This window comes from Bombina bombina, chromosome 2 (assembly GCF_027579735.1).
Source record: "Bombina bombina isolate aBomBom1 chromosome 2, aBomBom1.pri, whole genome shotgun sequence".
In the NCBI taxonomy this organism is placed as follows: domain Eukaryota; kingdom Metazoa; phylum Chordata; class Amphibia; order Anura; family Bombinatoridae; genus Bombina; species Bombina bombina.
Window position 1 is genome coordinate 367,694,162 of NC_069500.1, and position 26,061 is coordinate 367,720,222.

General features: G+C 36.7%; 1 protein-coding gene across 1 annotated transcript in view; it reads left to right on the forward strand.

The window, feature by feature from the left end:
- DNAH10 (dynein axonemal heavy chain 10) overlaps window positions 1-26,061 on the forward strand; it is a 540,282-nt gene that overhangs the window by 343,301 nt on the left and 170,920 nt on the right. The window contains exons 49-55 of the mRNA XM_053699776.1: window positions 15,421-15,514; window positions 15,664-15,831; window positions 16,040-16,228; window positions 16,308-16,479; window positions 18,287-18,496; window positions 21,837-21,911; window positions 24,001-24,198. Of these exons, the coding sequence (XP_053555751.1) occupies window positions 15,421-15,514; window positions 15,664-15,831; window positions 16,040-16,228; window positions 16,308-16,479; window positions 18,287-18,496; window positions 21,837-21,911; window positions 24,001-24,198 (1,106 nt within the window). The remainder of the gene's footprint in view (window positions 1-15,420; window positions 15,515-15,663; window positions 15,832-16,039; window positions 16,229-16,307; window positions 16,480-18,286; window positions 18,497-21,836; window positions 21,912-24,000; window positions 24,199-26,061) is intronic.

Below are 26,061 nucleotides of genomic sequence, written 5' to 3' on the forward strand. Positions count from 1 at the left end.
TTATTGCGTCATTCTTGGCGCATACTTTTTTGGCGCAAAATTTTCTTTGTCATTTCCGGCGTCATACTTGTCGCCGGAAGTTGCGTCATTTTTTTGACGTTTTTGCGCCAAAAATGTTTTGTCACAATAAGGAACAAAAGCCTGATCCTTCCCCTACAGAAGCAGTATCAGTTTGGAAACCATCTCCAGTCTGGAATAAATCCAAGCCTTTTAGAAAGCCAAAGCCAGCTCCCAAGTCCACATGAAGGTGCGGCCCTCATTCCAGCCCAGCTGGTGGGGGCAGATTACAATTTTTCAAAGAAATTTGGATCAATTCGATTTACAATCTTTGGATTCAGAACATTGTTTCACAAGGGTACAGAATAGGCTTCAAGATAAGGCCTCCTGCAAGAAGATTTTTTCTTTCCCGTGTCCCAATAAATCCAGTGAAGGCTCAAGCATTTCTGAAATGTGTTTCAGATCTAGAGTTGGCTGGAGTAATTATGCCAGTTCCAGTTCTGGAACAGGGGCTGGGGTTTTACTCAAATCTCTTCATTGTACCAAAGAAGGAGAATTCCTTCAGACCAGTTCTGGATTTAAAAATATTGAATCGTTATGTAAGGATACCAACATTCAAAATGGTAACTATAAGGACTATTCTGCCTTTTGTTCAGCAAGGGCATTATATGTCCACAATAGATTTACAAGATGCATATCTGCATATTCCGATTCATCCAGATCACTATCAGTTTCTGAGATTCTCTTTCCTAGACAAGCATTACCAGTTTGTGGCTCTGTCGTTTGGCCTAGCAACAGCTCCAAGGATTTTTACAAAGGTTCTCGGTGCCCTTCTATCTGTAATCAGAGAACAGGGTATTGTGGTATTTCCTTATTTGGACGATATCTTGGTACTTGCTCAGTCTTCACATTTAGCAGAATCTCATACGAATCGACTTTTTTCTTCGAGAACATGGTTGGAGGATCAATTTACCAAAGAGTTTGTTGATTCCTCAGACAAGGGTAACCTTTTTAGGTTTCCAGATAGATTCAGTGTCCATGACTCTGTCCCTGACGGACAAGAGACGTCTGAAATTGGTTTCAGCTTGTCGAAACCTTCAGTCTCAATCATTCCCTTCGGTAGCCTTATGCATGGAAATTCTAGGTCTTATGACTGCTGCATCGGACGCGATCCCCTTTGCTCGTTTTCACATGCGACCTCTTCAGCTCTGTATGCTGAACCAGTGGTGCAGGGATTATACAAAGATATCTCAATTAATATCTTTAAAACCGATTGTACGACACTCTCTGACGTGGTGGTCAGACCACCATCGTTTAGTTCAGGGGGCTTCTTTTGTTCTTCCGACCTGGACTGTGATCTCAACAGATGCAAGTCTGACAGGTTGGGGAGCTGTATGGGGGTCTCTGACAGCACAAGGGGTTTGGGAATCTCAGGAGGCGAGATTACCAATCAACATTTTGGAACTTCGTGCAATTTTCAGAGCTCTTCAGTCGTGGCCTCTTCTAAAGAGAGAGTCGTTCATTTGTTTTCAAACAGACAATGTCACAACCGTGGCATATGTCAATCATCAAGGAGGGACTCACAGTCCTCTGGCTATGAAAGAAGTATCTTGAATACTTGTATGGGCGGAATCCAGCTCCTGTCTAATTTCTGCGGTTCATATCCCAGGTATAGACAATTGGGAAGAGGATTATCTCAGTCGCCAAACGTTACATCCGGGCGAATGGTCTCTTCACCCAGAGGTATTTCTTCAGATTGTTCAAATGTGGGGACTTCCAGAAATAGATCTGATGGCTTCTCATCTAAACAAAAAGCTTCCCAGGTATCTGTCCAGATCCAGGGATCCTCAGGCGGAGGCAGTGGATGCATTGTCGCTTCCTTGGAAGTATCATCCTGCCTATATCTTTCCGCCTCTAGTTCTTCCAAGAGTGATTTCCAAGATTCTAAAGGAGCGTTCGTTTGTTCTGCTGGTGGCTCCAGCATGGACTCACAGGTTTTGGTATGCGGATCTTGTCCGGATGGCTTCTTGCCAACCGTGGACTCTTCCGTTAAGACCAGACCTTCTATCGCAAGGTCCTTTTTTCCATCAGGATCTCAAATCCTTAAATTTGAAGGTATGGAGATTGAACGCTTGATTCTCAGTCATAGAGGTTTCTCTGACTCCGTTATTAATACTATGTTACAGGCTCGTAAATCTGTATCTAGGAAGATATATTATCGAGTCTGGAAGACTTACATTTCTTGGTGTTCTTCTCATCATTTTTCTTGGCATTCTTTTAGAATTCCTAGAATTTTACAGTTTCTTCAGGATGGTTTGGATAAAGGTTTGTCTGCAAGTTCCTTGAAAGGACAAATCTCTGCTCTTTCTGTTCTTTTTCACAGAAAGATTGCTAGTCTTCCTGATATTCATTGTTTTGTACAGGCTTTGGTTCATATAAAACCTGTTATTAAGTCAATTTCTCCTCCTTGGAGTTTGAATTTGGTTCTGGGGGCTCTTCAAGCTTCTCCGTTTGAACCTATGCATTCGCTGGAGATTAAATTACTTTCTTGGAAAGTTTTGTTTCTTTTGGCCATCTCTTCTGCTAGAAGAGTTTCTGAATTATCTGCTCTTTCTTGTGAGTCTCCTTTTCTGATTTTTCATCAGGATAAGGCGGTGTTGCGAACTTACTTTAAATTTTTTCCTAAGGTTGTGAATTCTAACAACATTAGTAGAGAAATTGTGGTTCCTTCATTGTGTATTAATCCTAAGAATTCTAAGGAAAGATCGTTACATTCTTTGGATGTAGTTAGAGCTTTGAAATATTATGTCGAAGCTACTAAAGATTTCCGAAAGACTTCTAGTCTATTTGTTATCTTTTCTGGTTCTAGGAAAGGTCAGAAGGCTTCTGCCATTTCTTTGGCATCTTGGTTAAAGTCTTTGATTCATCATGCTTATGTTGAGTCGGGTAGAACTCCGCCTCAAAGGATTACAGCTCATTCGACTAGGTCAGTCTCTACTTCCTGGGCATTTAGGAATGAAGCTTCGGTTGATCAGATTTGCAAAGCAGCAACTTGGTCTTCTTTGCATACTTTTACTAAATTCTACCATTTTGATGTGTTTTCTTCTTCTGAAGCAGTTTTTGGTAGAAAAGTACTTCAGGCAGCTGTTTCAGTTTGATTCTTCTGCTTATAATTTCAGTTTTTTTCATTATGAGATTTAAAACTTTGTTTTGGGTGTGGATTATTTTTCAGCGGAATTGGCTGTCTTTATTTTATCCCTCCCTCTCTAGTGACTCTTGCGTGGATGATCCACATCTTGGGTATTCATTATCCCATACGTCACTAGCTCATGGACTCTTGCTAATTACATGAAAGAAAATGTAATTTATGTAAGAACTTACCTGATAAATTCATTTCTTTCATATTAGCAAGAGTCCATGAGGCCCGCCCTTTTTGTGGTGGTTATGATTTTTTTGTATAAAGCACAATTATTTCTATTCCTTATTTTTTATGCTTTCGCACTTTTTTCTTATCACCCCACTTCTTGGCTATTCGTTAAACTGATTTGTGGGTGTGGTGAGGGGTGTATTTATAGGCATTTTGAGGTTTGGGAAACTTTGCCCCTCCTGGTAGGAATGTATATCCCATACGTCACTAGCTCATGGACTCTTGCTAATATGAAAGAAATGAATTTATCAGGTAAGTTCTTACATAAATTATGTTTTTCTTTGGCTGAATGACTAGGGTTATGGGTAAGGCAGTTACAGTTAACAGCTTTGCTAGTCAGAGGTGCTTGTGGCGGAACTGTGGAACAAGCAAAGTGGCTCAGTTGCAAGAGCCGAATTCGGAAGCACAAGCGAGGCACAAGAATCGATCTCTCAAGACTGCCCAAATCGACCTGTTTTACAGAGAGGGCGACGGCAGCAGAGCCCGAGAGACACAGAGGAGGGCATAGGAAGTCGGAAGTGTACAGAGTGGGGCGGCGACCCCAGAGGCCGAGAACCGCGGAGGAGGTCGTGGGAGGCCAGACCAACGTCAAAAGATCAAGTGGCTGGTCAAGACGGAGCTGAAGCTCTGAGCCGGAGATATTACCCAGCTGCAGGAACTGTCAGCCGCAAGCCACACGGAGGGTCAGCGGTAGTTACAACAGAACAGGCTGGCAAACAGGTGGTTGAATGCCACGCTCCAGGTGATAGTTGCAGTTTGATATAGGAGCCGCAACGCAACAAACCGTAAGTCGCATGAGGGTTGGAACGGTACCTACCTTAGTCCAGGTTACAAGCGACCTAGCGGATGGTTGATTGCCACACCCCAGTTGTTTAGTTCTAACATAGTAGAGCTTAACAGAGAATCAACGCCATCGTGTAGAATATAAACTAAAGAAGCCCTGGTATATAAGGGAACCGAGACCACACCAGGAATATCCAAAGGAACTGAGCAAGTATCTTAGAAGTGATTAAGATATTTTAACTGTGCACGAGTTTTCCTTTTTTTTACTTCTTACTGCACTAGCTAAAAGTGTTACCAACTATATAAAGCATCATATTCTACACTATATAAAATAACGGTTGCTAAACTTCCTACAAAAGGAACTCTCTATACCCTATTAAAAAAAAAAAAAAAGAGAAGAAAGAGGAAGAGAAGAGAGGAAGAGGGGAAAGAAAGGAGAAAGAGTATAAGCAGAAAAAATTTAAGAACTTTCCTCAAGGAATTTTGCTTAAGCTCTAAGGCAATCACTTCAATGTGTGTGTCACTGATTCAAACCACAAGAGGACATAATAAGTGTTTAATAAATGTGGTGACAACACGCATGGTTTAAGATAGGGCTGTGGTAGGCTGTATAGATCAAGCAAAGAAAAATATCTTCCCTTATGGTATAAATTGTTTGAATGTTGCTTATACCTTTATTTCTACTGTTGAATGTCATGTTATAAAAAATTATTTACATTGATTGCTATGCTAGAAGAGGCCTGAAGGGGTCTAAAGGCTTTGCATATTAGACTACACAAAACAGAGCCAAAAGAATATATATCCTAGAAGGGTCTGCTATGAAATTCTTATAGTCTAGCAAATAAATTGCCATGTCTACTGGGATTTGCAAATAATTTTTAAGAACTTAATTGCTGCAAAAAACAGTATCTTTTCACTTTACTCTCTCACAATTAGTGGTTCAGCAAGGTAACTTTGGCTAACGGCTTTAGTTTAAAATTATTTCCAGCCATAATTTTTCTTCTAAGGCTAAAAAGATATAAGGTTATATAGCTCTGTTTAAGGACAGCGGGGAAACTTTAATTTTAAGTTTTTTTTTTGATGCACGGAATATGTTTTTTTGATTAATGCAAGGCTAATTCTCGATCCTACTCAGAAATATAGTCACTTAGTTTTTTTTTTTTGTTGTTTTTTTTTTACACACACACAGATCACTTTTGTTGGTTTTGTTTAATTCACTTTCTCACATATATGGGTATGTACTCCTATCCTGTATTAAATAGTTCATAATATTATCTTATCCTCACCTATACTATACAGGGAAATATAAAGGGAAAAAAAAAAAAAATAATATAAAAAAAACACAGGTACATAAGTGTCACGGTTCACAGTACATGGACAAATATATCACTCACAATAAACACCATTCCCCGGCTATGCCCGCCAAACCAAAAGATAGAAGAATAAGAACATCTGAAACACATCTAGACAGTGCCTTAGAACTCACAACACCTAAAAATGATAATCAGCCCCTGCTAGCCCAAATGTCTGAAATTTTTTTGCCACAGTTCGAAATGCTTAAAAATCAAATGGCAAATATAATGATAGAATTTAAACAATTCTCTACCCGCCTCACTGAAGTGGAGGAGAGAGTGTCTAGTAAAGAAGACATATTATATAAACAAGAAAAAAGCATAGCAGATAATAGCAAAATACTGACCACATTACAAGACAAAATACATGAATTAGAAGATCGTTCAAGACGAAATAATTTAAAAATTATTGGCCTCCCAGAGAATGAGGATTTCCTAGACCTTATAACCTTCGCTAGTTCCACACTACCTCTCGCTCTGGGTATTTCTATTGATAAAGCCCCCATTGTAGTTGAAAGGGCGCATCGATTAGGTACAAATAGAAGTAACATGAGAGAAAATCATAACAGACCTGTTTTAATAAAGTATTTAAGTTATCAAGATAAGATTAATATCTTAAGAGCGTATAGGAAGCTAGGGAATTTTTTTCTGGGCCAAGTAAAAATTCTGATGTTCCAAGATTATTCTAGCGAAACCTCAATGAAAAGAAAAGATCTGGCCCCATATTGTTCTAAACTAATCAATGCAGGACTTAAGGCTAGATTAATGTACCCTGCCAGAATAGTCTTGGAGGAAGCAGGAGGAAATATCATTATAAATAATATAGCCGAAGCTAGAGAAATTTGCAAAACACGACAAATATCTTGAACACAATAAAGGTTATCTTTGGTTTTTTCTGTACTTTATCTAGGACCTTTAAGCAAATGTTTCCGAGTTCGAAAATGTTTTTAATACTTAGGGAGTTTTATTGCTCTTTTTTTTTTTTTTTTTTTATCTCCTCTTTTTCTCCCGCTTGCCTCTTCTCTGCCTCTCTTTCTCTTGCACTCTCTACTACCCTCCTCCTCCTCCAAACATATACAAAGTTTAAATTGCGTACTAGAGGGGTACTAATACACTCAGACAAATAAGATGAGGATGATTAAGTTCGTTTCATGGAACATAGGTGGGATCACGTCACCTAAAAAGAGGAAGTTAGTGATTAAGCATCTTGCCAAACTGAATCCTGATATAGCATGGGTGCAGGAAACACACCTCAAAAGTATTGAAGCTCAGAAACTTAAGTGCAAATGGGTTGGACAAGTTATAGCATCAGATTGTGCCGGGAGGAAAAGAGGGGTTGCTTTCCTAATTAGCAAGGATCTGGAATATAGAATTCATGATATACAACTAGATGTTAATAATAGATGGATTATCCTTAACATAGAAATTTTTAATGTAAAATATGTACTGTGCAATGTTTATGGCCCTAACACCTCAGACCAATTGTTTTGGAATGATATAATTGCAAGATTAATTCTGCATGAATCACCCAATGTAATACTAGCGGGTGACTTCAATCTAACCCCAATACCTTTATTGGATAGATTCCCTTATAAGCAGAGGGGTAGGTCAATACAGAATTCTAGACTGTTTTTCCAAATATGCAAGGAATTAAAACTTCACGATATATGGCGTATCCACCACCCTGCGGGTAAAAGCTTTACTTGCGAGTCACATGCGCACAGATCCTTCTCCCGTATTGATTTTTTCTTAATTTCCAATGCTCTTTTGAGAGATGATGTGAGTGCAGAAATCGGTGAAATTATATTATCGGACCATGCTATATTAACGTTATCAGTAGGGAATAGAGAATGCCAGGGGATCAAAGGAAATAATTTTTATTTTCCAAAGTATATGATAAATGATAAAGCATTTCAAATGTGGATAAAGAGCAAGTGGCGTGAGTATTGTATAAATAATCAAGGTTATGCGAATAAATATGAGGTGTTTTGGGAGGCAGCAAAGGCCTTTCTAAGAGGGGAGATCAAACTATATATGGTCAGCAAAAAAAAAAAAGACTAGGGCTCGGGAAAATCAATTGACAAAAACGGTCTCGAGGGCATATCAAAACTATATAAACAATCCATTAAAAAAGTACTGGGATAAGTATCATATTGCACGCCAAGAAAGAGATTTATTTATGGCTGCAAAAAATATACAACAGGAAGCTAGAATGAGCGCCATTTACGGCGGACGCTATGGGAAATCTGTTAAATATTTGGCTAGGCTAGACAAAGCTAGGAATCAGAAGAATGTGATCGGGAATATTAGCTGGGGAGGTCAGAACTTCACCCAAACGAACGATATTAGTAAGGTCTTCCTAGATTATTATAAGAACATATATGCTGCCAAAATTATAGACACAGAAGCAAGTAAGATATTCTGGGATAAGATTAAGTGTCCACAGATTACACCAGAGCAAGCTAAGTCAATAAACGATCCCATATCGTTAGCCGAAGTTATAAAAGCAATTGAAGATTCTAAACTTGGAAAAGCTCCCGGGCCTGATCAAATACCCGCGGAGTTCTACAGAATGTTGAAGGCAGATATAGCACCCATACTGACTTGTTTATTTAATACATATTTCATAGATGGGAAAATAATGTCTCGATTTTTCTCCGCGTCGATCATAACCCTTATCCCAAAAAAAGACAAAATCTTATCAGATCCAGGGTCATACAGACCTATCTCTCTGTTGAATACAGACTATAAACTATTAACAGTAATAATTGCAAATCGTTTGAAGGAAATATTATGTAAAATTATACATCAAGATCAGGCCGGTTTTATGTGTGATAGATCACCAACAAAAAACATTCGTAAAACATATATGCTAATAGAATATTTCTGGAACAAATTGCATAAGGAAAAACCAGCGTACCATGATGATCTTGCTATGGTTGTGGTCGACGCGGAGAAGGCATTTGACTCTATAATATGGGAACATTTGTACACTTCCCTTGAAAAGTTTGGCTTCTCAGGTAAAGTAATTGAATTCATTAAAGCCATATACAACTACCCCATCTCTTCGATACTGGTTAACAATACTCAATCAGATTTTTTCAAATTAGAGAAGGGAACGCGCCAGGGGTGTCCCTTATCACCCCTCCTATTTAATGTGGCCATTGAGCCACTAGCAATTTATCTCAGACAAGAATTGGAGGGAATAAAGATTGGATCTCAGAAGTTTGTGCTTGCCTTATATGCCGATGATCTACTTCTCTATTTCCAACAAACACATAGAAATATCCCTACTGCGTTCAAGGCATTAGATTTATTTAGTAGTATTTCGGGCTATAAAGTCAATACGCTTAAATCAGAGATTCTATGGATATACAAAAACACGGATAGCAAGACACAATATGAGCTAAGAGAGGTCACGCAGATTAGATATCTAGGAATCATGCTACATAAAGATCCTAATTGTTGGTATAGACTTAACTTTACGCCCTTCTTTTCACGACTTAAAAGCAAGTTGCAAAGATGGGCACTACTCCCTATTTCCTTGTCTGCTAAAATAGCTATGATTAAATCTATCTTATTCCCTCAGATAATTTATACTATGAATAACTTACCATTATTCATTAAGGTAAAAGATATTAAAATATTTAATCAATTATGTGCTAAATTTCTTTGGAGTAAGTCGCGACATATGATAGCCATTAAAAAATTGTCACAACTGAGGGAACATGGGGGGCTAGCTTTCCCGGACATTAGATTATATAACATGGCCATCTTGGCACGGAATGCGGTGGATTGGCTTCTGTCAACCGAGGTACTAACTAACTTAATTCTGGAAGAGAGCTTAATATATCCGTTTGCATGTAAAGCAATCTTACATTGCACTCTTATAGAACTCCCAGACAGCACCAAAAGGTTTATCAGTATATACAACGTGATTAAAGCATGGCAAATGACATGTAAATATCTTAAAATTAATTTTTCTATTTCCCCCTATCTTCCGATCAGAGGGAACCCCGAGTTTATAGCCGGATGCGACTATCAGGTATTTAAAGAATGGGCGGATAAAGGATTTGACAAGTTACTACAAGTTTTTGACCAAAGGTTTAATTTAAGAACCTTTGAGAGTATTGTTAGAGAATTTGATCTCCCCAAGAAGGAGAGCTTTTTCGCATATCTTCAGCTACGCCACTTTGCTAATAAGAAAGCTAAGTTAGGGTAATTGGCCAGTAGGTTTTAAACAAATTGGAGACTATATCAATGTATATAAGCAAGGAAAGCACTCAATATCATTATTATACAAAATTTTATTGGCAAAGCAAGGTCAATTAAATAATGAACAATATATAGGTTATTGGGCAAAACATTTCCCAGAACTTAGCGGGGATCACATTAAGAAGGGTATCAAATGGCTGATTAAAGCCCCCCTCCGTTCCTCTTGGCACGAATCTTTTCTAAAATTACTCAACAATGCTTATTTTTCGCCAAAAAGATTGGCAGCATGGTCTTCAGAAAATATGGGAATATGCCACAAATGCTCAATGCCTAGGGCTGATCTGATGCATTGTTTCTGGTTATGCCCCAAAATAAGGCAATTTTGGCAGAAGGTTAACTTTTGGCTAAATAAATTTTGCCCTGAACATTTAGTCCTGGAACCTATAAACATTTTTTTCCTAAACATAACAGCCCAGAACTATGATTTGATCAATACTATTATACTTATAGGTCGGAATTTAATTCTAAGAAATTGGAAGCAGACCAGAACAATACCTTTTAAGATATTCCTAGAAGCAGTGAGACAACAGATCATTTTCGAACAATATAATGTGTCAAACCTACACAATAAACCAACCCAACGTTTTTTCAATAAATGGGAAAATATTATCCAGACATATCCGCTTCCCATGCAATATATACTTACTAAGGCATTCCACAAAACAGACTACTTTGAAGGTCTGATATTAAGAGAACTATTTCCAGTATCCTGGCTTTGAAAAATTGGGGGACCCTAAGATTCTAAGACACCTTTACGTGGTGTGGTGGAGGAGGAGGTGGCTTTTCTCTTTTTTTCTGTTACCTTCCTTTTTTTTTTTTTTTTCTTTTCTCTTTCTTTTTTTTTCCGATCTGGTTAATGAGAACAAAATGTAATAATTGTATTTAGACGCAACACAGCATCTTGTTTTTTTTTTTTTCTCCCTTTTTTTGCCTACTTATAATGTTTATTTACTGTGTGATGTCCATAAGGTAATGGGCACGGAACCTGGTTATTATGTAGGCATAAATGCTAGTTATTTATCTTTTTATTTCTGTATACATGATTGGAAAAAATTTTCTTTCTTACCCTGCGTGGTGCAAAATATGAGCAAATGAGCTCTGTTACAGTTATATTGATACTGATGGAAAAATAAATAAACATATTAAAAAAAAAAAAAAAACAGCTTTGCAGGGTGCTCTTTGCCTCCTCCTGCTGGCCTGGAGTTGAATATCCCACTAGTAATTGGAATGACGTTGTGGACTCTCCATGTCCGGAAATAAATAAATTTATCAGATAAGCATACATTTTTGTTTTTTACCTCTGTAATTACCTTGTATCTAAGCTTTTTCAGACTGCCTCCTTATCTCAGATCTTCTAACAGACTTGCATTTCAGGCAATTAGTGCTGGCTCTTAAATAACTCCACTGGAGGGAGCACAATGTTATCTATATGGCACACATGAACAACCAATACGTTATTAGCTACTCACACCCAGATTGTGATATAATAGGTGGACTGCAGAGTCTTAGAAATCAGCCTATGAGCTTACCTATGTTTAGCCTTTAATAAAAAATATTAAACTAGAAAGTTGTTTAAAATGTCATGCCCTATCTTTATCTTAAAAGTTTAATTAGGACTTTACTGTCTCTTTAAAAGTGAGCATATGTGTCTGAAAAGGCCTCCTATGAATCTCCACAATTATTCACTATACAATCCATCAAAAAGAGAACACAATCCACCATCTTCTGTAGCAAACTGCACCACAAGTAAAACATGCCACTAAATAAATAAAAATAAGAGTGCTAACAGAAGTACATAATGCATCAGATGGTTATATAGTTGGTCAGTAAAGTAGGTTAAACACATTTTAATTTGATGAATAAATAAAATACTTATTACGGGCTAGATTACGAGCAAAGCGCTATTTACCACTCCCGCTCATGCACTAACTGCTCTCAGCTTTTTGCACTCATCGGATATCGCGTGTATTATATGTTGAATGTAATGCCTTTTTGCTCACGCACTAACTAGTCGCGTGTAAAAAGCGGAAGTTGCAATATCGCAACCACGTTAACGTACGGTATTTCCCCTTAGACTTCAATGAAAAGCAAAAGTGGAAAAAACCCTAACACCTAACAAGTCGCGCAAGCCCTATTGTGTTTTCTCGTGTGCTAATCCGACATGAAATATTAATATTTCACATAACAATGTTCTTCACTTAGCAGAATATGTTCTATATATTCTTAAATACATATTTCTACGTATACTTGATGTTTTTTGGTAAAATAATAATAATAATTATATATATATATATATATATATATATATATATATATATATATACAGTATATATATACAGTGAGAGAGAGAGAGAGAGATTATTATATATAGGTCTAGATATATACAGATATATGCAGAAATATCTATTTAAAGGGACAGTCTACACCCGATTAAACAAAAACCCATACCTTAGATTAACCAAAGAAGATCCACCTGCACTGCATTAGATGTCCTGTAGCTCGACCGGTACACGAATAATCCTAAAAAGAACATTGGTTTAGTTCATGTACATATGGCCGCCAAACTCCCCCCACTGTTACGTCTTTACATCTTGTTAAATTGTTAAATTGTCCAATCAGAATCTGCTCACTAGTTAAACTTTGAAGAAGCGTTCACACTGATTTGCGCATGCGCAATTAAATAGGAACCAAATATCCGGAACCTTGGTGTAATTGAGTGTTACTTTGATTATATGAATCTACACTACAATACATAGTGTTCCGACCGCTACTTGTCAGCGGTCGGAACACTATGCGCATAAGCAGAACAGCGACGTCACAGTTTCTTACATGCACGAGTCTGGAAAAGAAATAGAGAAGGGGACAAAGGAGGAGGGGGAGGAGTTTGGCAGCTTTATCTAGAAGACAAATAAAGTTACTCATCGTAACATTACTTGTATACCGGTCCATCTGCTATGTATGTAAAGGGGTGCAATGGTATGTTTTAAGGGTGATCGAAGTAACGGCTCATTATTTAATTGGGTGTAGACTGTCCCTTTAAAAATATATAGAACTTATTCCCCTATGTGAAAAACATTGGAATGTGAAATATTTACACTAAAACACAGTATAACACTTTATTTGATTTGAATACATGTTACTTAACGGCAAAGGGCTCCAATGCACATATATTTACATGTCTATACATGTGTATATATGTGTTTATATGTGTAGCTATGTCTGTAAATACATATATACATGTGGAAATTCATAAATACATATGAACACACACATATATATATAGCCACATACATATTTATACAGATATATGTATGTATCGCTATATTAAAGCCCTTTGCAGTCCTTTTTTCTAACACCTAAGACCTCATATATTTGATCCCTTAAAAGTCATTTATGCAATATGTTTTTAATAATTTTTATTAGATGGTGTTATTGTCAGTGTAACTGTACTTCTTAATGTATTTTTGATGTATTTTGTGCTCCTTTTAATTTGAGCGTAACAGTTAACCATAGCCTTATGCTTATCCCAGGCATTCTTGTGTGAAGTGAAGAGAAACACCACTTTTATCTTTGAATGTAGGATTGTTCTGCTATACACATGTATGTAGTTTAGTATAAAGGGACATGAAACCTATTTTTGTTTCTTTCTTGATTTAGATAGAACATACAATTTTTAACAACTTTCCCATTTACTTATATTATCAAATTTGCTTGATTCTCTTGTTATCCTTTGTTGAAGGCGCATCAATGCACTACTGAGAGCTAGATGAAAAATCTTGTGAGCCAATGACAGGAGGCATACATGTGCAGTCACCAATCAACAACTAACTCCCAGTAGTGCCTTGTTGCTTCTGAGTCTACCTAGGTATGCTTTTCAACAAAGGATACCAAGATAACAAAGCTAATTAGATAATATAATTAAATTGGAAAGTTGTTTAAAATTGTACGCTCTATCTAAACCATGAAAGAAAAATCTTAAAATTGTTGGGTTTCGTCTCCCTTTAATTTGAAGCAATGTATTCATTACTGGCTTCCATGGAACAAGTTACACGCTAACTAGAGAGGGTAATTGGGTGCCCTTTTTTAAAAGTCACTTTGGTTGCCTATGTTGGAGCGTTATTAACACCTCAATTATTCGTATATTGCATTAGGCGGCTCTCATGCCAGCATACATATGATCTGACAGCGTCCACTGACCAAACAGCCCCATTATATGTAGAAGGAGAATATATATTAGCGAGGACTTTAACTCGAGCTCAGTGAAGAGCACATTACCTATACTTCTTAGTCTGTTGTGGCATTAAGCAAGCCGCTGCTAATCGCCACCAATTCTTCCATTTATTATTTTCACAATTGCCACCATAGAATCAGAATATATATAAGTAATCATCTGCTAATCTGTGGTTCTCATATACCAAGTTTATACGTATTACCTCTGACCTTAATGACTCGTTAATCTACAGACAGGTGGTCTTTTGAATTGCTGTATATTATCTGTGCACAAGTAACGCTGTAATTCACAGGTAGTGTGTTAGGTGGCTCATACTCCAGCATACTAGAGACCAGACAGTGTGTATTAGCACATCAGCCTCATACATATGTGTATATTAAGTCTATATCCTCCAGGAATCTATACCCAGCTCATACAAGAGTACTAATTTATGTAAACCTGTAGGAATCTTACAGTTAAACATACGTACAATGATATATGGTATTTTGACTTATTAATTATCAACCACGATCATATTAAGACATACTGTTGGTATCTTGGCAATTGATTACTTGCAATTTACACATATTCACTGACTCCTGGTCACACTACAAAACTCATCAGAGGTTTATAACTCATTTTAATTTTTGTGAATGAGATATCACAGGTTCTTATGTAGATATCCTGTCGTTCAGATACTTGTCCTTACACTGTCAGGGACTTATGAATGATATCTGTCACAGGATCTATATATTCCTTATTATTGATAGTGGCATATTATTTGTGCAATCATTACAGCTGATCAATGATAATTTAAACCACTTCTGTATATATATTACTCTTTGAGCCCTATTCAATCTCATACATTGAGACTGTCGGTACTTTTAGCCTAACGGTCATTTAATTCTGATCTCCACTACATAGTTGCAACTGAAATTTTAACTGTGTGTTTTCACCCATTTTAATATATGTACCAATAAAGAATATCTTTATTTCTTAACAATTCATCTCAAAACTTCTCTATACCTGAAGGGATGAGTTCTGTTGTATGTATCCTGTCCAGCTCTATGTTGGAATTGTAAATAAATACTTTCTCTTGATACATAGCACCTGTTTGTAACTGATTAAGTGAAGATTTATATACAGTATATCTGAACAAACCCTTCTAAAAATAGATATAAGTAGTGTATCTGTAATACACGCTAACTATATATTGGTCAACAACTGGAGATCCAGCTGTAGGCCATAATCTACCGATTGGCAAAGAAGAGTTAAATAAATACATTACTTTGAAGAGTAAACATATTATTCACTTTCACCTACAAGAAAAAGGTGTTTGTGATTTTCTGTTATAAATGCAATACATTTGATTTCAGATTCCAAACTGTTCCTCAGATGGTTAGAGTATGGAGGAATGAGGCTCTGCATGTTTTTCATGACAGACTTATCAATGAAGCTGATAAGAAAGTGGTAAGTATCATGTAATTAAATCCTAGAATAGTATTGCTGCAAGTTCATTCTTTGCTTGATGCTTTTGTAGGACAATCCTATAGAGTTGCAGTTGAGACATTTGGAGGCTTTTAGAAGTCTGATGTATGTTGCTTAATATTTGTATTAAGGTACAAGACCACATACAGCATTTGATAGAGGAACATTTTCCATCTAGTCTGGAACATGCCATGAGAGATCCAATTCTTTTCGGTGACTACAGAACTGCATTGAATGAAGGAGAACCACGAGTGTATGAAGACATTCAGGACTATGATGCCGCTAAAGCTCTCTTTCAGGTGAGATTCCCACCACACAAATGCTTATTGGCTTAACACAAAAAGTGTCTAACGACAAACCTTGAGTGTCACCATTTCAGAACGGCCCTAATTTAGCCAGTTAGTCAGTTTTATCATTGTGTAAGCAAAGAGTTTGTTAAATCTCTGCTTAATTGAGACCCTCAAAAAAAACTTAGATTTTGAACTTGTATTTTTTATGCGCATACAGGAAATCCTTGAGGAATACAATGAAATGAAGACTAAAATGAATCTGGTTCTATTTGATGATGCACTAGAGCACCTCACCCGTATACATCGTATTATAAGAATGGACCAAGGTCACGCACTGCTGGTTGGAGTAGGAGGGTCAGGAAAACAATCTTTAGCTCGATTGGCTGCTTTTGCTGCAGGATATGAGGTTTGCCATATTGATAACATATAACCCGGCAATGCTTTTCACAGTTCAACAAAATAAACATTTGTTTTCTATCTATCAGGTTTTTGAAATAGTTCTCAGCCGAGGCTACGGAGAGAACAGTTTCCGTGAAGACCTGAAGACTCTTTACATAAAACTTGGCTTAGAAAACAAAAAGATGATATTTCTGTTTACAGATGCTCACGTGGCTGAAGAGGGATTCTTAGAACTTATCAACAACATGCTAACCTCAGGTGCTCATTATTCTATAGCGTTTGAAGGCTTTGTTCATCTCTCTTACTGTGTAGAATATCACAAAAATAAATAATGAGAATGCTTTTTATCCATTAACTCCAAAGGCATCATCAGCCTTCTGTATTAACTTCTTAGTATCAATTGTTAGATGAGTCTACATATTGTGCAGGATTCTTAGATGCTATTCCAACATGGTATTTTCTAATGACTTGTTATACCAGCATTTTAAATGTATGAAAATTTGCTCCTTTAGTTTTATTTTGTGTTTATGAAATATCTTTCACTGTATGCACAAAGATCAATTGAAAATGAAACTTTTAGTACCTATCTCTATCACAACCCCCACAGGGAGTTGGATTTTTATTTTACACAGCTTGTCTGTAGCCGGTACCACTAGGCAGTTTTAATAGGAAAAATCTGCTATTTCAAATGACATATGGATCATTGGGAACACATTATAGTTGAGGAAAAAAATAAAGTACACTGTCCCTTTGCCTAAGAATGAATTACACTTGCACTATAGATAGACTCATGGGTTAACTTTTCGGTCTTTTCCTTTTCTGTTATCAAACGCTATTATTCTGTGAAGTAAAATTCCTTTCTTCGCTTATTGAACATTAATTCATGCTACATAAAGTGACATATCAGAGCACTATTCATCTTATTTAATTAAATCACTATATCTATCACCCAAACATATTGATTTCTTGGTATTTATTCTATAAAGTATATGTAGTCACGGGGAGCTCTATTTACTAAAACAAAACTTTTATTACAAAATATAAAGTGTACACAGACATGCACGCATTTAATAGTTCCCACATAAATTAAACAAGCTGACGTGTTTCGAGTTTGTGCTGTAATCTAAGATCACAAATTGTATGTATTATGTCATAGCTTTATTTGAAATAAATAATGACTTTATCAGGAAGTAAAAAAACTGTTAAATGCAGTAGAATTACACAATTAACAAGTACATAATAAAAATACAGTGCAATAGCAGTTTCTCTGAATTTCAAATAAGCAGTAGATTTTTTTCTGACACATTTATTTTTTCTTCCAATTATTTTTTCGACCCCCTGTATCATGTTGCAGACATCAGCCACATCACAGACTAGTATATATATATCCTGTGAGATTGCACACTTGTTCCCCAGAAGGTGGGAATATAAAAAGACTGTGCAAAATTTGACAATGGAAGTAAATTGGAAAGTGTTTTAAAACTGCATGGTCTATCAGAATCATAAAGGTTTATTTTGACTTGAGTGTCCCTTTAAATGTGATATAATTCAGCAAGTCAGGGTTGAGATTAAATTAGTCTCCACTATACATTTAGATCTAAAATGTCTCCACCCTGCCAGTTCCCAACTACGCTAAAGCCAGCCACTTACTGGAAGCCAGAATAGCAATGAGTCAAAACAATTCAGCATGCTATATTTTTAGAATACCAAGGACACATCAGTTGTTGCTTACAGCCTGATATAATTTAATAGGTATGGATTCTTTCTAAAAAAAAAAAAACTAATTACATTAATGTTTAAATTTGTTTTGCTTGTTGCATGAGATTGTTCTTTCAACACATTTAGCATTGGGGTATAGTTTTAAAAATGTACCGCACTTGAAGCATTAATAATTGAGATGTCTGTAGCATGGCTATTGTATGCGCTTATTTGTATTATTTGTAGTTGGTTATTTACTTTGCCACAAGAGGTTGATACATGTCCATTAAAATATATCACAAGTGATGGGTTTATCTATTATTCAGTGTATGCTCTAAATTCTTTATAATGCATCACCGTTTTCCAGGCATGGTTCCTGCACTTTTCCCAGATGACGAGAAGGAGTCAATTTTAGGTCAGGTCAGGGATGAAGCTACTAAACATGGAGTGGGTCCTGCCAAAGAGAGCATCTGGCAATTCTTTGTAAACAAGAGTGCCAACAACCTTCATATTGTTCTTGGCATGTCCCCAGTTGGTGATACTCTAAGGACAAGATGCAGAAATTTTCCAGGTATGGGTCCGGAAAAATACATTCCCTTGAAGTCCAGACTGTTTACTTATGCTACAACATTAGCTGATATTTGTGATCAATATATAGCGCTGATCAATAATTTTAATGTTTGAACCTCAATCAAGGCTCCTTCTTCCTTTTATTACAGACAAGAACAAATATCTTTTTTAGCCATCTGTAACATACAATCTATTTTTTAATAACATACAGTTCTACTGGTTGTCATGCTGGATTTCTGTAAAATAATAATAACGTTTCCTGTACATTTTCTACCATAGCACTTCTGAATTTGTCATTTTATTCCAGTGCTTGTCTAAGTAATGTGTATATAGCTATGTTGCCTTGCTCTGTTTTCTCTCTGTGATAGTTGTGTCAAGTAACAGTGCACTAATATTAATATACAAGTAGAAACAAAAAGGGAAAACAATAAGAATAAAAGGATAAAGAATCACAGATGCGAAGTAATGTCAACCACAAGTGCATGTTAATTTGATTCTAATTGAATTTGATTCTTGTAGTTAGAATATGCCTAGATTATGAGTTTTGAGTGCTATAGGGAAATTAACGAACACAACAAAAGTGGCGTTATTTAATCCCCTATAGCGCAGCCATTACAAGTTTTAAAAAAACCCGGCTTGTGCAGGCGATATGGTGCTTTTAAGCTCCATACCGCACCAAAAACAAGCGCTGTTTTGACGTGCTCGTGCACACTTTCCCCATAGACATCAATGGGGAGAGCTGGTCAGAAAAAAGTCTAACACCTTCGATCGCGGAATAAAAAGCTCCGTAACACAGCCCCATTGATGTCTATGGGGAAAAAAAGTAAAGTTTAAACCTAACACCCTAACATAAACCCCATGTCTAAACACCCCTAATCTGCTGCCGCCGACATTGCCGACGCCTGCCCACAATTATTAACCCCTAATTTTTCGCTCACGTTATCGCCGGCACCTAAATAAAGGTATTAAACCCTAATCTTAAGGGCAATGCCCATCCAAGTGCCCTCTTCAGGGCAATGGGTAGCTTAGTTTTTTGTTAGAGTTAAGTTTTTTATTTTGGGGGGTTGGTTGGGTGGGGGCTTTTACTGTTGGGGGGTCTTTATATTTATTTTTTTTACAGGTAAAAGAGCTGTTTAACTTAGGACAATGCCCTACAAAAGGCCCTTTTAAGGGCTATTGGTAGTTTATTGTAGGCTAGGGTTTTTTTTTTATTTTGGGTGGGCTATTAGATTAGGTGTAATTCTTTTTATTTTGGATAATTTAGTTTGTTATTTTTCATACTTTAGTGTTTGTTATTTTTTGTAATTTAGTCTTTTTTTATTTTTTGTATTTAGATAATTTGTAATTAGTAGTGTTAGGATTTTTTAATGTGTAGTTTAGTTTAATTTAATTGGTAGTTAGTTTAATTTTAGTTTAATAATTATATTAGTTTAATTGTTAGTTTAAACTTAGTTTTTTTAATTTGACAGGTAAGTTTTAATATAATTTAAAGGACCAGTCAACACAGTAGATTTGCATAATCAACAAATGCAAGATAACAAGACAATGCAATAGCACTTAGTCTGAATTTCAAATGAGTAGTAGATTTTTTTCTGACAATTTTAAAAGTTGTCTATTTCCACTCCCCCTGTACCATGTGACATCCATCAGCCAATCACAAATGCATACATGTACTATGTGAGAGCAATCAGCCAATCACAAATGCAAATACGTATATGCTGTGAATTCTTGCACATGCTCAGTAGGAGCTGGTGACTCAAAAAGTTTAAATATAAAAAGACTGTGCATAATTTTGCTAATGGTGGTAAATTGGAAAGTTGTTTAAAATGACATGCTCTATCTGAATAATGAAAGTTTAATTTTGACTTGAGTGTCCCTTTAAGCTAGGGAAATTGTAATTTTAATCTAAAATTAGGTGTGCGTTAGGTTTAGGGGTTGCTAGTTTAAATTAGGTTATTACGATGTGGAGGGCTTTCAGTTTAGGGGTTAATAGTTTACTATTATTAGTATATTTCATTGTGGGGGGCTTGCGGTTTAGGGTTTAATAGGTTTATTATAGTGCCGGCGGTGTAGGGCTTAATAACTTTAGTACAACGGGGGCGATGTGGGCAGACGGCAGATTAGGGGTTAATAATATTTAAATAGTGTTTGCGGTGCGGGAGGGCGGCGGTTTAGGGGTTAATAGGTTTATTATAGTGGTGACGATGTCGGGGAGCGGCGGAATAGGGGTTAATAAAAAGAATTAGTGGCGGCAATGTCGGGAGCGGCAGATTAGAGGTTAATAAGTTTAATATAGTATTTGCGATGTGGGAGGGCCTCGGTTTAGGGATTAATAGGTAGTTTATGGGTGTTTAGTGTACTTTGTAGCAGTTTGGTTATGAGTTTTATGCAACAGTGCTTTTAGATGGTGTTACGGATCTTGTTGTTTTAGGCTGTAACGCAGTTTTTTTAGCCAGAACGCAAAACTCGTAATGGCAGCGCTTTGGGAGTCCCATGAAAAAACGTCATTTTTAAGAGTGTGGTACTGACGTTGCGTTACAGGCTAAAAGGCTTGCGGTACACCTATACAGACAAGACTTGTAATGGCTGCGGTGCTGTTTTAAGGCTGAAATTACCATATTTTCAGTGTTAAAAGACAAACACACAGACTTGTAATCTAGCTGATTGAAAGGTAAGGGAGAGATGTCTATTCACCAAGGTGTAAGTGAGGCATTATAATGATGAGGATAAAAGTATCATACAATATGAGATTGTACCAGGAAAGGTTCCACTTCAATAAAATTCTACATTTAAGAAGTCCAATTTGTCTGCTATAATATAATTAGGTTTTTCAAGTTGGAGCTTGTTTATGAGTATTGGCATTTAATGATGGATAGGCATCTTGTTTTTTTCCATTATAATGATGAGGATAAAAGTATCATACAATATGAGATTGTACCAGGAAAGGTTCCACTTCAATAAAATTCTACATTTAAGAAGTCCAATTTGTCTGCTATAATATAATTAGGTTTTTCAAGTTGGAGCTTGTTTATGAGTATTGGCATTTAATGATGGATAGGCATCTTGTTTTTTTCCAATGTAAAGGGATGAGATGTTTAGCTCAGTTTAACATACAGTCATTTTTAAATAAGGCTAGTCTATATTTACACATTATTTTAGGGGGCAATCGAAACCAAATGCTTTCTCGCTTGAGAAAAATCCATTATATCATATAGTTTTTTTTTCTTGCTATAGTTTTTATTATGGGGTGTAGAATTGTCATGAAAGTAGCTAACCCTTAGTTATACAATCCTGCTAAATCATAATGTACCATCCCTAATGAAATTTTCTTTCCCTTCAAGGTTTAGTAAATAATACTGGAATAGACTGGTTCCTGCCTTGGCCACCCCAAGCACTGTATGCGGTTGCCAAGTCATTTCTAGGTAACTACCACCCTTTACTCATTATTTTCTGTTTTAAGACTTCTGATAAAACATTATCAAGTCATATTAGACTATATTTTATGTTGAAGTCATAATCTGTGTTACAGTTTATTTATACCAGTGATTTCCAACATTTTCACATGAGGCCACACTGGACATTTTTTTTAAATCCCCAGTGGGAGATGGTGGTCAGTTTTCTTATTGATTAATATGCAGACACAAAATATAGTCCCAGAGTAATAAATGACAAATTGTTTGCCTATGTTTAGCATTAACTAAAACAGTCAGTTTTTGTCTCCTTACAAGTAACCTTTTTATCTGGGTGGCAAACTATAGCTAGATTTTAGTAGTACTCATTGGTGTTTATGAAACTTTTTATTTAACTGTGAAAAAACAGCAATCTTCTTTTACAAGATATGACGAGTCCACGGATTTCATCCTTACTTATGGGATTACGCCTCCTGGTCAGCAGGAAGTGGCAAAGAGCACCACAGCAGAGCTGTATATATAGCTCCTCCCTTTCCTCCCACTCCAGTCATTCTCTTTGCCTATGTTAGTGATAGGAAGAGGTAAAGTGAGGTGTTAGTTTAGATTCTTCAGTCAAGAAGTTTTTTATTTTAAAATGGTGCCAGTGAGTACTATTTTTCTCAGGGAGAAATCATCAGTCACTTAATCACTAAGAGGAGTGGAGACATCTTATTTTTCTGCCCTGATGTTGATGATCTTAGCAAACATTATCTAAGATCCGGCTGGTTTCCACAGAGCAGTTGAAGGTAGTGTAAAGAAATATCTTCAGTGTGGAGAACCGTGTCATGCTACAAGCAGCATTGAGGTATGTTCAGTCATTTGTTTCTGGGGAGACTTGATACATCAGAACAGGCTGAAATTATTCCCTAACTGGGGAGGGATAATCAGTAGGCACTATAGGAATGGAAATGGTGTACCTGGAATTCCCTTTTATCTTGATATTTATCAGTGTGTTTGGTGTTTTCACTTATACATATGCTGTGTGGGCTGACGCTGGGAGATGCGGTTTGCTGTCTATGAGCTGGCGTTATTATGTCAAAAAAATAACAGGCATGGGAGAGAGCAATATTTAATGATTGTTGCGCTTTTATTATTTAAAGTGTGTATATATGAGGGGCACATGGCGTTTTTAACATTTGAGTTGGGAAACCGACATGTTGTTCAATCATCTTCATTATTTGTTGTTTTTTCTGGAAAGCGTAGGGGCTAGAAAGCTACGGCTACCTCTCTTTCTTTTTGGCTGAAGAGTATCATCCGTCTGGCATATGAGACTGATGGACAGCAGCCTCCTGAAAGAATTATGGCTCATTCTACTAGGGCTGTGGCTTCCTCATGGGCATTTAAAAACGATGCTTCTGTTGAACAGATTTGCAAGGCTGCAACTTGGTCGTCTCCTCACACTTTTTCCAAATTTTCCAAATTTGATACTTTTGCTTCATCTGAGGCTGGTTTTGGGAGAAAGGTTCTTCAAGCAGTGGTGCCTTCCGTTTAGGTTCCTGTCTTGTCCCTCCCTTTCATCCGTGTCCTATAGCTTTGGTATTGTATCCCATAAGTAAGGATGAAATCCGTGGACTCGTCATATCTTGTAAAAGAAAAGGAAATTTATGCTTACCTGATAAATTTATTTCTTTTACGATATGACGAGTCCACGGCCCACCCTGTCATTTCTAAGACAGGTATTTACTTATTTTTTGTTACACTTCAGTCACTTCTGCACCTTTGGCTTTTCCTTTCTCTTCCTAACTTCGGTCGAATTACTGGAGGGGGAGGGAAGGGAGGAGCTATATATACAGCTCTGCTGTGGTGCTCTTTGCCACTTCCTGCTGACCAGGAGGCATAATCCCATAAGTAAGGATGAAATCCGTGGACTCGTCATATCGTAAAAGAAATACATTTATCGGGTAAGCATAAATTTCCTTTTTAATGTTATTGTTATTTTGTTAGAGGTATTCTTGTTACGGGGGAGCTAAAGTTGTAAGTTTACACTGAAACTTATTATAATAAAAAATGTTAATGGTGGCAGAATTATTTTACTAACATGTAATTCTCTTGATTACTTCAGGAGAGAATCCTATGATCCCATCTCAGCATGGCGAACCAGTCATTGGGCACGTTGTTATGGTACATGATTCTGTTGGCAAATTTAGCAGGAAGTTTCAACAGAAACTAAGACGAAGCAATTATGTCACTCCAAAGAACTATCTTGACTTCATCAACACATATTCAAAACTTCTGGAAGAAAGGAACCAGTTTAATCTGGGTAAGAGACAGGAGATTAAATATAGTACCTATAATAAATGCAAAGATGATGTCACAGGAGACCAGCACTCTATACCGTTGTTTAACTGGGATCATTTTAATGAGCAAAACGAATGGTGAAATAAATTGTACTTTATTCACTACAAATAGGCAAACACACAGAAGTACACAAAATACAGAAAGAACACACTCACTTTGGGGCTAGGAGAAAAACTACCCTGTTCTATCAGCCACAGTCAGTAGAATCCAGGTAAATACAAATAGTTATCTTGTACAGTCTTGTTATAGTCCCTTAGGCCTAGATTTAGAGTTCGGCGGTAAAAGGGCTGTTAACGCTCCGCGGGTTTTTTTCTGGCCGCACCATAAATTTAACTCTGGTATCGAGAGTTCAAACAAATGCTGCGTTAGGCTCCAAAAAAGGAGCGTAGAGCATTTTTACCGCAAATGCAACTCTCGATACCAGAGTTGCTTACGGACGCGGCCGGCATCAAAAACGTGCTCGTGCACGATTCTCCCATAGGAAACAATGGGGCTGTTTGAGCTGAAAAAAAACCTAACACCTGCAAAAAAGCAGCGTTCAGCTCCTAACGCAGCCCCATTGTTTCCTATGGGGAAACACCTCCTAAGTCTGCACCTAACACCCTAACATGTACCCCGAGTCTAAACACCCCTAACCTTACACTTATTAACCCCTAATCTGCCGCCCCCGCTATCGCTGACCCCTGCATTACACTTTTAACCCCTAATCTGCCGCTCCGTAAACCGCCGCCACCTACGTTATCCCTATGTACCCCTAATCTGCTGCCCTAACATCGCCGACCCCTATGTTATATTTATTAACCCCTAATCTGCCCCCCACAACGTCGCCGACACCTACCTACAATTATTAACCCCTAATCTGCCGAGCGGACCTGAGCGCTACTATAATAAAGTTATTAACCCCTAATCCGCCTCACTAACCCTATCATAAATAGTATTAACCCCTAATCTGCCCTCCCTAACATCGCCGACACCTACCTTCAATTATTAACCCCTAATCTGCCGACCGGAGCTCACCGCTATTCTAATAAATGTATTAACCCCTAAAGCTAAGTCTAACCCTAACACTAACACCCCCCTAAGTTAAATATAATTTTTATCTAACGAAATAAATTAACTCTTATTAAATAAATAATTCCTATTTAAAGCTAAATACTTACCTGTAAAATACATCCTAATATAGCTACAATATAAATTATAATTATATTATAGCTATTTTAGGATTAATATTTATTTTACAGGCAACTTTGTAATTATTTTAACCATGTACAATAGCTATTAAATAGTTAAGAACTATTTAATAGTTACCTAGTTAAAATAATTACAAATTTACCTGTAAAATAAATCCTAACCTAAGATATAATTAAACCTAACACTACCCTATCAATAAAATAATTAAATAAACTACCTACAATTACCTACAATTAACCTAACACTACACTATCAATAAATTAATTAAACACAATTGCTACAAATAAATAAAATTAAATAAACTATCTAAAGTACAAAAAATAAAAAAGAACTAAGTTACAGAAAATAATAAAATATTTACAAACATAAGAAAAATATTACAACAATTTTAAACTAATTACACCTACTCTAAGCCCCCTAATAAAATAACAAAGCCCCCCAAAATAAAAAATTCCCTACACTATTCTAAAATACAAATATTACAAGCTCTTTTACCTTACCAGCCCTGAACAGGGCCCTTTGCGGGGCATGCCCCAAGAATTTCAGCTCTTTTGCCTGTAAAAAAAAACATACAATACCCCCCCCCCCAACATTACAACCCACCACCCACATACCCCTAATCTAACCCAAACCC